This window comes from Natator depressus, chromosome 3 (genome assembly GCF_965152275.1).
Source record: "Natator depressus isolate rNatDep1 chromosome 3, rNatDep2.hap1, whole genome shotgun sequence".
NCBI classification, from domain to species: Eukaryota; Metazoa; Chordata; order Testudines; family Cheloniidae; genus Natator; species Natator depressus.
The window spans coordinates 210,003,657-210,018,143 of record NC_134236.1 but is presented as its reverse complement, the minus strand read 5'-3'; the positions used below and the strand labels follow the sequence as shown (position 1 = coordinate 210,018,143).

Below are 14,487 nucleotides of genomic sequence, written 5' to 3'. Positions count from 1 at the left end.
ATTCAAATATATAATAGAAATTTGGTCTCTCTCTTTCTACATACAGACACATCCTAAATTATGTCTATTACTACAATGATAACTGCACACCTGTGGTTGCCTTTGCTATAATATGGGATGTGATAAATAATTTATTTTGGATTAGGTTATTTTGCCTGTAAACTCTTGGGCAGGAGCTGACTTTTACTGTGTTTGTGCAACACAATTGGGCTCTGATCTTGGTTTGGGCCTCTCAGAGCTACTGTAATACACATAATAAAAAACGAAGAGCTTTTGTGAGGATGGAGTTTTAAAAGTGAAGTCATGACCTGAAAGTTTTGTCTCCAGATACAATGAAAGACAATAAAACTTTCTCTTCTAAATGAATCACACATGAAAGCGAACAGCTATCAAGTTCTCCATTTAAGACGTAGAGGAACTTTCTCCCTATAACTATAATCAGGATACCTCAGTTATGTAATGACTAAAAAAAGGGAATACCCCATAAGAGGGGCTAGAGATATTAATCTGTCACTTCAGTGTTATGTAGTTATTGATATTGAGCCAGCATTTATAAGACAATGTGACCATAACATTCATTACAATCAGAGCTGTTAATAAATATGTTTGAAGTGCCTACTTATCTGAAGGACAGGGAAAAATATCTGTTCACTATTTGTTTTTCTGTTAGACTTTATAATAAAATGTAAGATAGACAGCTTTGCTCAGAATGGAGGGAAATTACTTAAGACAACTCAAGGACATTAGATTTTGAACTCCGCAGTAAGTAGCATTGGTTTTTTGTTTTGTTTTTTTTTTGTTTTTTTTGCAGAGAAGGCAATCTGTACAGATATATGTTTTCAAATGTATTCTTTTAAACTTTAGCAGACTTTAAATCATGCATATTAAATGCTCAGATTAAGGGCAAGTTAAATATCAGTTGTGGGCTTCACTTGTTATGACATGTAATTATCACTCTGAAACAGGGGAACACTATGAGTGGGATTTTCAAGAGCACCTACAAAATGGGAGGGGCTGCAGGAGCTCTGAAGGACAGGGTTAGAATTCAAGATGATCTGGACAAACTGAAGAAATGGTCTGAAATAAATAGGATGAAATTCAATAAGGAAAAATGCAAAGTACTCCACTTTGGAAGGAACAATCAATTGCACCAACACAAAATGGGACAAGACTGCCCAGGAAGGAGTATTGAAGAAAAAGATCTGGGGGTTATAGTGGATTACAAATTAAATATGAGTCAACAATGTAATACTGTTGACAAAAAAAAAAAAAAAGACCATCACTCTGGGATGTGTTAGCAGGTGTGTTGTAAACAAGACATGAGAAGTAATTCTTCCGCTCTACTCAGCACTGATAAGGCCTCAGCTAGGGCACCACACTTTGGGAAAGATGGGGATAAACTGCAGAAAGTTCAGAGGAGACAAACAAAAATGATGAAAAAAAATCTAGAATGACCTACAAGGAAAAATTGGGTTTGTTTAGTCTGGAGAAGAGACGAATGAGGGGGGGACATGGGAGTAGTCTTCAAGTACGTAAAAGTTTGTTATAAAGAGGAGGGTGATAAATTGTTCTCCTTATCCACTGAGGACAGAGCAAGAAGTAATGGTCTTAAATTGCAGCAAGGTGAGATATTAGGAAAAAAAACATTCCTGTCAGGGTGGTTAACCACTGGAACAAATTACCTAGGAGGGTTGTGGAATCTCCATCATTGGAGGTTTTTAAGAGCAGGTTAGACAGACAAGTGTCAGGGATGGTCTAGAATACTTAGTCCTGCCTCAGTGCAGGGGACAGGACTAGATGACCTATCGGAGTCACTTCCAGCCCTATGTTTCTATGACTGTATAACTTTTGCTCCTGAGTTATGTAGATTCTTTTGAAAATCCCAGTCTATAAACTCAAAATCTTTAGTGGTAGTTACAAGACAAAAAGAGCCGTGACCTACTCTGAACTTCCTTCTAGCTCTAGCAGAGCAGCCAGCATGGATCACCAATGAAATGCCCAAATATCAGAATTAGAGAGATTATAGAATTCTACATCCTATTCCAGGAATTCATTTCCAGTATGCTGTAACATTTCCAAACTACAGCAGTATTCACTACCAAAAAAAAAAAAAATCTAGCTGTTAACTGCTACACGATAAAATTAAACACAGAAACTTATCAGGTCTACAGAAACTTTATACTGTGACAAAGCTCTGTCCTTGTCTCCGTGGGTCCCACATTTCCTGCGGGATTTTGCTAGCCTCAGAGGCTCACTGTGTCTGTCCACATAACCCTTTTCTCTCTAGAGACAAGGGTCACAGTCTACTGAGCCATTTTCATCATAAGCCAGCAAGGGAGGTGAGGAGAAGCTATCCTCCCTTGCACAGTCTCTGTTGCCTCCCAGTCTCCATAATTAATCGGGGGGGGGCAGCAAAGGGGGGAGCCCGGGCCCACCCTCTACTCCGGTCTCTAGCCCAGGGACCATAATAGTATCAGCTATGGTAGCTGACCTTTTAGAAACATGACATGTACAATTCCCTGGGCTACTTCCCCACAGCAGCCCCCACTTCCTCAAGCTCCACTTCACCCTTACCTCAGGACCTCCTTCCTTGTGCCTGATATGGTGTGTACTGCTCAGTCTCTCCAACAGCACAACTTCCTCCCACAGCTCCTGACATGCACACCCACCTGACTAACTGGGAGGCTTTTAACTAGTTTCAGCCAGCCCCTGACTGGCTTCAGGTGTCCCAATCAACCTAGCATTCTCCCTGCCTTCTGGAAAGTTCTTAATTGGCCCCAGGTGTCTTAATTGACCTGGAGCAGCTGCCATTTAACTTATCCTGGTACCAGGGATTTGTTTAGCCTGGAGCTAATATATCTATCTCCCACTACTTTTCTATAGCCATCTGGCCTTGCCCTGTCACAATATCTAGAACACCAAACAGATCAATCCTTTCTACTCTATTCCTAGCCATATTCTCCTTCTCTACCAATACATCACACAATGAGAAAATGTATACAACTCTGACACAGCTTAGTGTACACTGACATTGTAGTCCTTTATAAACTTCAGCTTCCTATTTCACACACAGTGTATTAACTCAGCAGTGTGCAACCAGCAGCACATTTCCATTACAGAATGAAGCCAGGGGAGACATGTACCGCAGAGCGGGCAGTATGAAATGCCAGGGCTGTTAATAAATGAATGTGGATTATGTGGCAGACAAGAACTGGGTAGGTGCCTTATTTTGAACTGGCTATATCCCTGGCAGGGATGGCCTTTATGTGCTGTGTTTATAGAGTGCCTAGCACAGTGCGGTCCTGGGCTCCTAGGCACTATAGCTATAATAATGACAATATCCTGTCATAACTCACTCTCTGATTTAAGAGGAATTCCCCCTCTCATTGATCCCAGCAGTCACATGTTTTATTAACAACAATATTTTGCAGTACAGAAGTTCCCCAAGCTTGGTTGGGGGTCTATTATGTAGGCACAGAGTAAGAAAGAGGTTGCAAGCTCTTTGGGTCAGAGACTTAATAGACAAAGGGTAAGAAAGGAAACCAGGGTGACAGAACCTTCCCAAAGCAGGCGAGAGGCAGGACTTGCACGCCAGGCTCGTGTTCTAGGCCACAGGGCCATGCTGCCTCAGGCCATACTGTCAGTTCTGATTTCTCTTAGCAACGTCCCCACGCTGTCGTGGCTGCTTGGCGGAATACGCTGTGTTGTGAATCAAGCTTTGCATGGCTGAGTGTGCTGTGGTTTCAGAGTAACAGCCGTGTTAGTCTGTATTCGTAAAAAGAAAAAAGAAAAGGAGTACTTGTGGCACCTTAGAGACTAACCAGTTTATTTGAGCATGAGCTTTCGTGAGCTACAGCTCACTTCATCGGATGCATAGCATATCGTGGAAACTGCAGAAGACATTATATACACACAGAGACCATGAAACAAAACTTCCTCCCACCCCACTGTTCTGCTCGTAACAGCTTATCTAAAGTGATCATCAAGGAAGGCCATTTCCAGCACAAATCCAGGTTTTCTCACCCTTTCCCCCCCCCCCCCCCACAGACACACATACAAACTCATTCTCCTGCTGGTAATAGCCCATCCCTCTTTGAAACCTCTCTTTATAATGCGCATGATAATCAAGGTGGGTCATTTCCAGCACTAATCCAGGTTTTCTCACCACCCCCCCCGCCCCCCCCCACACCCCCCTCCAAAAACCACACACACAAACTCACTCTCCTGCTGGCAATAGCTCATCTTACAATGTGCTGTGGGTACAGGAGCTCACCTAGGCTTGTCACATTTGACTTTTCGGATTGAAGGAGCTTTCTTCTTACAGAGACTAACTAGAAGGCACCACATCTCCTCTGCATTCCTGCTGTCACTCAGGGCTTTATTTATATTATAATAACAATACAAGGTAGTGTTTGGGAAGAAACAGTGGAGACAAATAACAGGGGATCTCACTTGGGCCTGGAATCCAATTAGGAGCTGACACCTTAACTGCAAGAAGAGGGCCTCATCCTCCCTGATTCAACTAACCTCATTATCCCTAGCCTGATTCTTGCTTGCATATTTATACCTGCCTCTGGATATTTCCACTACATGCATCCGACAAAGTGGGTATTCACCCACGAAAGCTTATGCTCTGTTAGTCTATAAGGTGCCACAGGACTCTTTGCTGCTTTTACAGATCCAGACTAACACGGCTACCCCTCCGATACTTGAGCTGGGTACTGTTGCTCAAATGACAAGGACACTTTAAAACAAGGCTCTCATCTTCCACCCAGGCACACACCCCTGGACGAGACAGCTGCCCACAGCAGACTCAGTACATAGGTAGCACTACAATTTCTTCCAAGTTCTCTCCTCTGGGTGAAGCGACGCTGGCAAAGCAGGCTGGGGGTTTGTGCCGCTCCCCTGGTTCTCCCAGATGGCCCAGCTCCACCAGCAACGCACAACAGCTCACCAGCGCAGCAGGCTGCCAGTCCCAGCTTCTCAGCTGAGGCCTCCCAGCTGCACGCGGCTTGCCCTGGTATCACAGTTATCCGCAGCAGGCACATCAAGAGCTCGCCTCTCATTCAGTCCCTGGCCTGCCTCTGCTGAGTCCCAGGAATCCACCTAGCCAGGGTTTTCTTTACAGCATTTTCTGAGACCGAATGCGAGAGGCTTGATCCTTCCACGGAGTCAGTGCTCAGCGCTTTCTGTGGTTTGTTTGGGAGCATGATGCCCCGGCAGTCAGCTCTCAGCACTGCATGGCCCCACACTGAACTTCTGACTCATCACTATTCTGCACAGTGACAACAGTGGCCCTGCAGTTAGGTGCCAGCATGGGACTTGGGAGACCTGGGCTCACTTCCCTGCTGTGCCACAGACTTCCTGTGTGAACTTGGGCAAATCACTTAGTCTCTCTGTGCCTCAGTTTCCCATCTGTACAATGGGGATAACAGCACAGGGGTGGGGGGAGGGTAGATACATTAGAGACATGAGGTTCTCGGACTCTGTGATGATGGGGACCTGTGAAAGGGAATGCTAACAACCTGCGCTGCCGACAGTGGTTGGGCAGGGCTGTGGCAGGTTGCCTTCTGCCCAGGCATTCCCCGTCTTACTGTCATTCTGCCCTGCAGTGGTCTGGCCTTCCAGTGACTCAGCCCTCTGGCCAGGTCACATGTTCAAGCCCACCCCTTCCAGGGTATGTCTAAAGAGGCCAGTAATGGGCAAGTCCTTAGGATTAAGTGAGGGAGTCAGGGCTTCCCTTGGGGTCTGGGTCTCGTGCTCCAGAGCATTGTATCTTCCCCAACAAGGGGCAGAGTTCTGTGGTTGTCCCTCTTTAGGGGTGGGTAAGAGAGCCCAGGGTCCCCCTCCACTGGGCTCCAATCCAGGGCCCAACAGAAGGCAGCTAAATCCTGCACCCTGGGGTACTAGGCGGTTGCCTCCCTGCATCACTCCCTACCAGTCCCCTCTCTTCCCACAGGGTAAAGTAAAGAACTAAACACCCAAATAAAGTCTCTGACCTTCAGAGAGTCCCAGGTCCCATCTCTGGAGGCTGGGCAGGTCTCAGGCTGCAAGAGCTCCCAGGGTACCCTTCCCAGGAGCTTAGCATGCAGGTCAGCTCACTTCCACATCGGCCTCCCACTGAGCTACTCTGCTCCCCTTTTTAAGCACCTCCTCCAGCCAGTGCATGCATTGCTGGTGGGGGGGGGGGTACCAGGGCCCAGAGTAGCTTTTTACCCAGCCCTTTCTACTGTGGGGTATGTAACCTCATCATAGGCCACAGAGGCACCCAAGATAGACTTAGCTCTCCACCTTGACTGTGTTTTGTTCTCTCTCTTTTACCACCTCTCTCCCACTCTCAGCACTGCCATTAAATCTATCAGGAGCGTGGGCGGTGACCAGATTTTTTGCCGCCCCAAGAAAAAAATTTGCTGCCCCAAGCTCCGAGAGCGCAAGTGCCCAAGCAAAAAAAAAAAAAGGGGGGTGGCCAGACGCCGCCCCCGGAACCGTGCCGCCCCCCAAAACGGGCCTGCTTTGCTGGTGCCTAGAGCCGGTCCTGGCAGGGACACTCCCAATCCTGTTCAATGGATGCTCACTGGGCTAGGGAGCGGATACTCCCTTTGGTCCCCTATGTGATAAGGAACAGGCTGTTCCAAAATGTCACCGATTCCATAGCCAGCTATCCGGTATTGCAGCACATTACACACCCAGCGCACCATTGGGCGGCTGCCATTCTTGTGGCAGGAGATGTTCGAGACCAATGACAATAATTAGGTTTTGGATAAGGATGACTAAGTCAAAATTATTTTCTAAGGTACTGAGTTATCCATAGCCTCATTACTGTAGTATCTGAGCACCTCACAATTCTGCATGTATTGATTTTTTCTACACCCCTGGGAAGTAGGGAGCGCTCTTATCCCCATTTTATTGGAGGGGGAATTGAGGCACCCAACTCCCATTGATTTTCAGTGGGGAACTGGACACCTCTCTGCCTCCTAAGTGACTTGTTCAAGATTGCAGAAGAGGTCCCTGGCACAGTGGGGAACTGAACTCCATTCTTGCATGTCTCCAGCAAGTACCCAACCCTTGGACCATCCTTCCTCTCCGGGGTTCCTTTTTCTATCTTCCATTTTATCAAGTAAGAGACCTTTCAGTGCAAACTGTTAGAACTGTCGTGGTATTTCAGTACAAGGTGAAATAAGGAATTCTTAAAGGAAATTATTCATATCCTTTGTCAGATTTAACCACATAACTTCCAGGGACATAGGGAAGGCAATCAACATCAGGCTTGCTAGATGGATGGGGAAGAGCTATATCTTGGGTCACAGCTAAGCTATCCACAAAACCAAAGCTGTGTGAAAAGAAAGATCAGCTGCAGACTGCAAAGGAAAATCCTCTCAGGTGTAGTGAATAAAGTCGGTTGCATGGTATCTTCAACTTAGGTACAGTGAATGAAAGCACTGAGATATATGCCTTTCATGTTCTAATCTTTAATTGACAAAATCCACAAGGGAGTAAACAGAACATCTGATTGTCAGTAGCCTTATTGGCAGCCCGTCAACTCAGCAGCATGTAGTGCAGACCTAATTTAAGGAGGAGGAAGCTAGCGCAATGTCTTCCTTCAAATGTCTCACTGCTTTGCCGTTTTGTGGAGGAAGGAAACTATGCTATGTAGACCTGAAGAAGGGACATGTGATGTGCACACACCAGCAATACCAAATGATTTCTAAGCACTGAGCAGACAGAGGTGAGATCTGCTCCTCACAAATGAAACATGCCTTTTTGTTTAATCAACCCGTTATGTAATGTCTCCAAATGGAGTCTAGTTAAAATTAATGAAGCTGTTCCTCTCAGAGCAGTCCATGAAGGTGCAAAGTCCAATGCACCAGGCAGACTGCTAACAAGGAAGGAGATCATTATTTACTCTGAATGCCTGCCTGGGAAAGTTTCTGACACTCATTTTGTCTTTGTGCTTGGCTACTCTTGGAAGGGACATTGGAAAGCGACGGAAGATAACGCACTGTGTTATGATTTATCACCCTCTTATTTCCACGGTCAGCTGATTGTGGAGCTATTCTTTTAGCTTGTCATGTCTGGAATTGCAGGAACGTGGCCTATAGCAATTGTCATGATGCACACAGGAGACTCCAGCACAGTGCATGAGAACATGGGGGGGAAGAGGAGCAGCTATAGCAGCCCACAGCAGGACCAAGCTGCCCCATCCTGTCAGCCACAGCTGATCAGAAACAGACCCACAAACCCATTCATAGGGCGAGACTGTGACTTGGTCTCTGTCCCCAGGCAAGAGAGTAAAGGGACGTAGGTATCCCCCACCACTTACACCTGTGTGTGCACTACCCAGACCCGGGTCTGCACATGGAGCAGTAAGAGGCCACTGTGCACCCACCAGAGCAGGCTGGGGTCAGGCGGGGGGAGACGAACACACAGGGGGATGGAACTGAATGGAGCCTTGACTCTAGCGTTGACTTGTGGCCTGAACAGCGGAGTCAGTGTTGGATTGGAGGGGGCCAATAATTTACTGCAGTTATGGGCCAACAGCAAATTACCACCTCTATCCCTGCTGTGGCACAAGAGGGGGCAGGTAAGAATTGTGGCTCAGAGGGCTGTCTGTGTCACAAGTGTCCTGACATATGTACACAGATACTGTGAATAACTTTGTTATCTGTTTTGCTTCAGCAGTAATCTGCTGCCACAGACACAGTACAACTGAGACAAGAAAGTGGCTTATCATAATTCATTCCATGTAGAAACAGGAACTTACCAGCGCTGACTGTGATAGCTTCAATAAACTGTTCTCTCCAACTGTTAGTTCCAACCACAAGGGCTAGGTTTGTCTTCTTAATGAGCTTGTCCACAGTATTCTGCAGATGGAGACAAGTATAAATGAATTACGTGCAATGCTGGCTCAGAACCTAAGATCATGGGCAGAAATCAAAAGCCTTGTGGATTTACGTTGTACAGTTATGGATACGATATTCCACTCAGAACAAGAGCATGAGCAGCAGAAGTGACAATACGTATGCACACAAAATCCCATATTGCATTAAAATGGTCTGTTTGCTAATCTGCATACCTTCTAATCAGAACTAAAAATCAGTGGTCTCTCCACACTCTTCAGCAGAAGTTTAATGGCAGATGCTGTAGAGAGGACTCCTGTCTTGCTAATGCTTCTTTTGTTACAAAACAGATCAAGGAATTTTGATCTGTATATTTGGAAGCACTGTAAATAATTCAAAGTGAATGAAGTATATTTTTGGGTATCCACTCCTGCTTTTTTACAGCATTTGTATGCTTGCTAAATCAGAAACTTCGGTCACTAATGCAGAATCATCATTAATGCTGTAAATGGCTGGCAGAAAATTCTCACTGGAAGTTAATCCAAGCACTCTTCACTGTGTTCTAATGTAACAGGGTGTGGCAAGGCACCTCTCCCACCACATCAGGATTTCTCCCTTGGGGAGCAGGGGGGCAATAAGAGGGGCTGGAGGAAATCACTCCCACTCCAGAGGGTTTACATTCTGGACTTTGGTTTATTTACAGGATTTACCAGTGGGTCTCAGGCTAGGCCTGAATAGTTTCCTTAAGCAAAAACACAGAAGAAATACATCTCCTTGCCCCTAGCAGAGCATCGACTTACTGTGATGACATCTGGTCACTAGTCCTTCCCTGAACAGATGCAAACTCACTGCTTTCCCTGTAGGGAGGTAACCAGCTCTTCACCTAGGCCACACTTTTTCTCCCTGCTGAAACTTTTCTGTCTTTCTTCTCTCTCTCTCTCCTCCCACTCTCACACCAGAACAGGGTTTTTAAAGGTGTGTGTGTGGAGGGGCTTAATTGACTCAGGTGTGTCTAATTAACCTCTGGTAACCTCTTTTCAGTTCATCGGGAAAGGGGCCTGCACATTCCGCCTACCGCCACACTCTTCTAGCTGTCAGCTCTGTCACAAGCGGTCAGAATGGGCAGCCGAGAGCGCTAGAATGCACGTAGGAGAGACTCTACTGCTTACATGAAACAGTGTGGCTGGTTTATTTTTTATTACCTTTAAAAAAGGGGATTAAATTGTCAGGCTTAGGCCACGATCCTGCACAGGCTTAATTTTACACACTCAGATAAATGAGACCACTCACATGCACAAAGCTAAGCGTGTGCGTAGCGTATACAGCATCAGGATTCACATGCATGAATGTATGCAGGACTGCGGCCACAGTCTCTTTTCTTAAACAGTATTTTATTTTAGTTTGGGCATTTTAAACCCAGCTAAGGAGTTGGCTTGCCATATTGTTCTGTTCTATAATAAGTAAGTATCTATAGTCTATAACCAATAGAGAAATTATGGAGTTGCATTCCTTATTTCCTTTGCTGTTGCTCCCAGAACACTGGGAGAATCAAGGCTACTTTGCCACTTGTGATTAACTGATCGTTGCTGATGTGCTGTAATTTTTTCATGCCAGTTTTCATTAGCACATGTACTCTGGAAATCGCTCCTGCGCTGTATCTCCATCTATTTTCCTGCTACTGGATTTCCTGCTTTTCAACTTTTGAGATGCTTCTCAAACAAACACTTTGTCTGACACAATTAACACTCCCGGGTTTTCTAAACAGTTAAGTTACAGGCAACTGTAGCAACAACTGGACAAATCAACATTCGACTAACTTAGCTGATGCACAGAAAGTTCTATCATGTATCATAGCAAGTACAGCACTTGTGGTAAACACGAATGATGCGGATCTGGGAGCTGTCTGTATAAGTCTGTGAAAGAGACACCAGGCAGTTATTCAAACCCCAAATTCAGCTTGTATGACAATAATTTTCAAGGAAGGTCAATGATAATACATTCTTATGGTGCTGGCAACCAACATGCAACAGCCTTGTGCTAGTGCATCACAGGCTCAAACCTGTATGGTGCGGAGCTCTCAGCCCCTCCAATCCAGCTGAGCAATGAAGCACACAAGTACTCCCTTTGACTTCAATGGGGCTTCAGTGATTTATAGCACCCGAGGACCTGGTCCTGACGGTGACGCTGAGCAGGCTAGTTTTGCTGCCCAAGCCTAGTGAAATGCTAGAAATAAACCCACACCATTGCTGTTGCCAAGTCCACGGTCTTGCTGTTGCCGTGACATCACAGCTGGCTGTTGAGAGGGGACAGTATATACCACCAGCTGTGCCTTATTCAGCTACTTGTGCTCCCTTTGGGAGCTGGGGGCAGAAACTCTCGCTGCTCCAGAAGCTCCTGATGATGCCTTGAGATGCTCTTATGGGGCCTCTCCCACTGAGGACATAAAGGCCATTAGTGGATTTGATTTTGAAGCATAAAGGCTGTAAATTCAGCAGAACATGAACACATCCTGCCCCTGATGAACTTTTCTGAAGAGCATTGTCTCTGATTACATCTCTACCACATGAAAACTGGGCTCCCAACTCCTTCTGTTCCAATCATCCCCATCCCAACACACCTCTTTATGGTGCCAATTAAGTAGTCTGCCACAATTCAGCAAAGCACTTACGTATTAGCTTCAGGAGTAGTAACCGTGTTAGTCTGTATCAGCAAAAACAACGAGGAGTACATGTGGCACCTTATAGACTGACAAATTTATTTGGGCATAAGCTTTCGTGGGCTAAAACCTACTTCATCAGATGCATGGAGTGGAAAATACAGTAGGAAGATATATATAGCAGTACATGAAAAGATGGGAGATGCAACTGCTATATGTATTTTCCACTCCATGCATCTGATGAAGTGGGTTTTAGCCCACGAAAGCTTATGCCCAAATAGATTTGTCAGTCTATAAGGTGCCACAAGAAGTCCTCATTGTTTTTACATATTAGCTTGAATCCCATTGAAGTCACTGGAAGTTAAGCATGTGCTTGAGTTCTTTGCTGAACAGGGATGGATTTAAGCATGTGCGTCAATGCTTTGGCTGAATCCAGGCTTCAAGCGCTCAATATACTTGCTTCGCAAGGATGATACCTTCTTGTGATAGCATGTGCTTGCCAGATGTGTGCTTACTGGGCATGTAAAAAAGATGGAGCCCCTAGTTTAGCAATCTAATAAAATGCAATTAGAGATGCTAATGTGAATTCAGGGTTTCCATGCCCTGGGTGGAGTGACGCAGACAATTGCTGTACCTTGAACTCATAGGATTCTTCAATAATGACTTCTAGTTTGGTATGTTCTCCCAGTACTGGGCGTCCCATTTCTGCAATGCGGCGCTCTTCCTCCTCTTTGCTCGTCAGCGGCTGTTTCTCTTCATTCTCTTCTGTAACAAAACAGCCCATTTTTGAGCAACACACAATCTTTCACTTTCTGGCACTGGCTTCTAGCAGGTGAATCTCTCTCTAAATGAAAATTTTCTCTGGAGCTAAGACACAAGTGACAGATAGTTGCTGGAGTAAGGTAGAGGACATTATGCCTGCGCTGAAAGGTTTTCTGTTGCAGATGGCCAAAGCGTTAGCAAATGAGATCACTAGCTCATAACTCTTCTGAATTTCAAATCCCTTCCACCCCCACTCAGCTCCTCTTGAATTCAGCCTGGACTATAGGAGAACATTCACAATCTCAGTGATGGATTCTCCTCTGGAGTGCCATGGTGCCAACTTTTAGGGCAATCAATCTAAGCTGGGATTTTCAAAAAGGCCTCTGTATTGGCCTCTCTCTGCCCCCACTGAAGCTAACAGTGAAATATCCCTTGACTTTGATGGGAGTTGGATCAAGCCAGTGCTGAGTGCTTTTGAAAATCAGACCTCTGCATGCAAATCAGGCCATCCAGCCCATATAGAAGGGCCCATCCACCTCAGCCACTCTGCCTATATGTGAGTAATGGGGAACTGAATGCATAGTAAAAGGTACACTGAATGAGGCAGGGTCCTGTGGCAAAAAAATAGCACGTACTCATATATTTAAAGACTGTATCATAATGAACACACACAGGGACAGGGTGTGTGTGTGTGACTTAAGGTTACACAAACCTTACTTCTGGCATTACCTAACTTTTGAGTGCTTGATTTTGCACCCTGAACATTTGAATAATGGAGTATTGTGTAGGTAGTGTTACACGCAAAATAATGTCAGCCAGTTTTTCATTGCAGTTAGTTACATCACTGTAAATCCGGAGTAACTCTGATGTCACTAGAGTGACACCTGATAGACTCCAGAATCACTGAGTTTGGAATCTGACTCTTCTAGCCTGCGGTATGATAAAGGACATAGTATAATGAAAGATAGCTCTTCAGTCACTGTACAATCATGACACAACACTTGTGACAAGGACTGTGCGGCGCCCACATAAGGAAAAGGGGCTCTGTATGTCTGTGCGCTCATTATTACTGGTGCATAACGAAGGACTCAGAGCAAGGGCTCTAATATTTTGAGTGCTTTGCTGACATTTTTTGCAGCAAGTCATAAAATTGGTGAGGCAGATTTTAATCAAGTCTGCAGCAAGTAGCTTGAAGTCTTCACCACTGCCTTCTGATATGTGTGTTCTGCGTGCGTGTCCAAACACCTAGCAATAGGTAAATGACCCTTGGAAAGGTTTATTTCGGTTAAGCATCCAAAAGTTCAGGTGTGTATCTGAACCTCAGCCAAACTGCTGTACCGATAAACACACACTGTGTTAAACACTGTGTTATCACACACTGTGATAAACACACACTGCTGTACCGATAAACACACACTGCGACAAGGCCTGTGTCGTATTATCCACATGACTCCTTCTAAGGATATAAGAACAGTCATACTGTGTCAGACTAGCAGTCCATCTAGCCCAGTATCCTGTCTTCTGACAGTGACCAGTGCCAGATGCTTCAGAGGGAATGAACAGAACAGGGCAATTTTGAGTCATCTATCCTCTGTCATCCAGTTCCAGCTTATCAGTTAGAGGTTTAGGGTCACCTGGTGCATGGAGTTGAAGTCCCAGACCATCTTGACTAATAGCCATTGATGGACCTAGGAATCAATTCTGAAGCACTTAGAGAGGAAAGTGATCAGGAACAGTCAGCATGGATTCACCAAGGGCAAGTCATGCCTGACTAATCTAATTGCCTTCTGTGACGAGACAACTGGCTCTGTGGATGAGGGGAAAGCAGTTGACGTGTTGTTCCTTGACTTTAGCAAAGCTTTTGACACTGTCTCCCACAGTATTCTTGCCAGCAAGTTAAAGAAGTATGCGCTGGACGAATGGACTGTAAGGTGGATAGAAAGCTGGCTAGATTGTCGGGCTCAAGGAGTAGTGATCAATGGCTCCATGTCTAGTTAGCAGCCGATATCAAGTGGAGTGCCCCAAGGGTCGGTCCTGGGGCCGGTTTTGTTCAATATCTTCATAAATGATCTGGAGGATGGTATGGATTGCACCCTCAGCAAGTTTGCAGACGACACTAAACTGGGAGGAGTGGTAGATACGCTGGAGGGTAGGGATAGGATACAGAGGGACCTAGACAAATTGGAGGACTGGGCCAAAAGAAATCTGATGAGGTTTAACAAGGACAAGTGC

The 14,487-nt window shown here is 45.5% G+C and overlaps 1 protein-coding gene across 11 annotated transcripts in view; it reads right to left on the bottom strand.

Annotated features, from left to right (window-relative positions):
* SLC8A1 (solute carrier family 8 member A1) overlaps window positions 1–14,487 on the bottom strand; it is a 334,656-nt gene that overhangs the window by 21,929 nt on the left and 298,240 nt on the right. For all 11 annotated transcript variants that reach the window (XM_074949877.1, XM_074949881.1, XM_074949874.1 and 8 more), the window contains 2 exons: window positions 12,128–12,258; window positions 8,762–8,861 (listed from right to left, as the gene is read on the bottom strand). In XM_074949877.1, coding sequence (XP_074805978.1) covers window positions 8,762–8,861; window positions 12,128–12,258 — 231 coding nt within the window. The remainder of the gene's footprint in view (window positions 1–8,761; window positions 8,862–12,127; window positions 12,259–14,487) is intronic.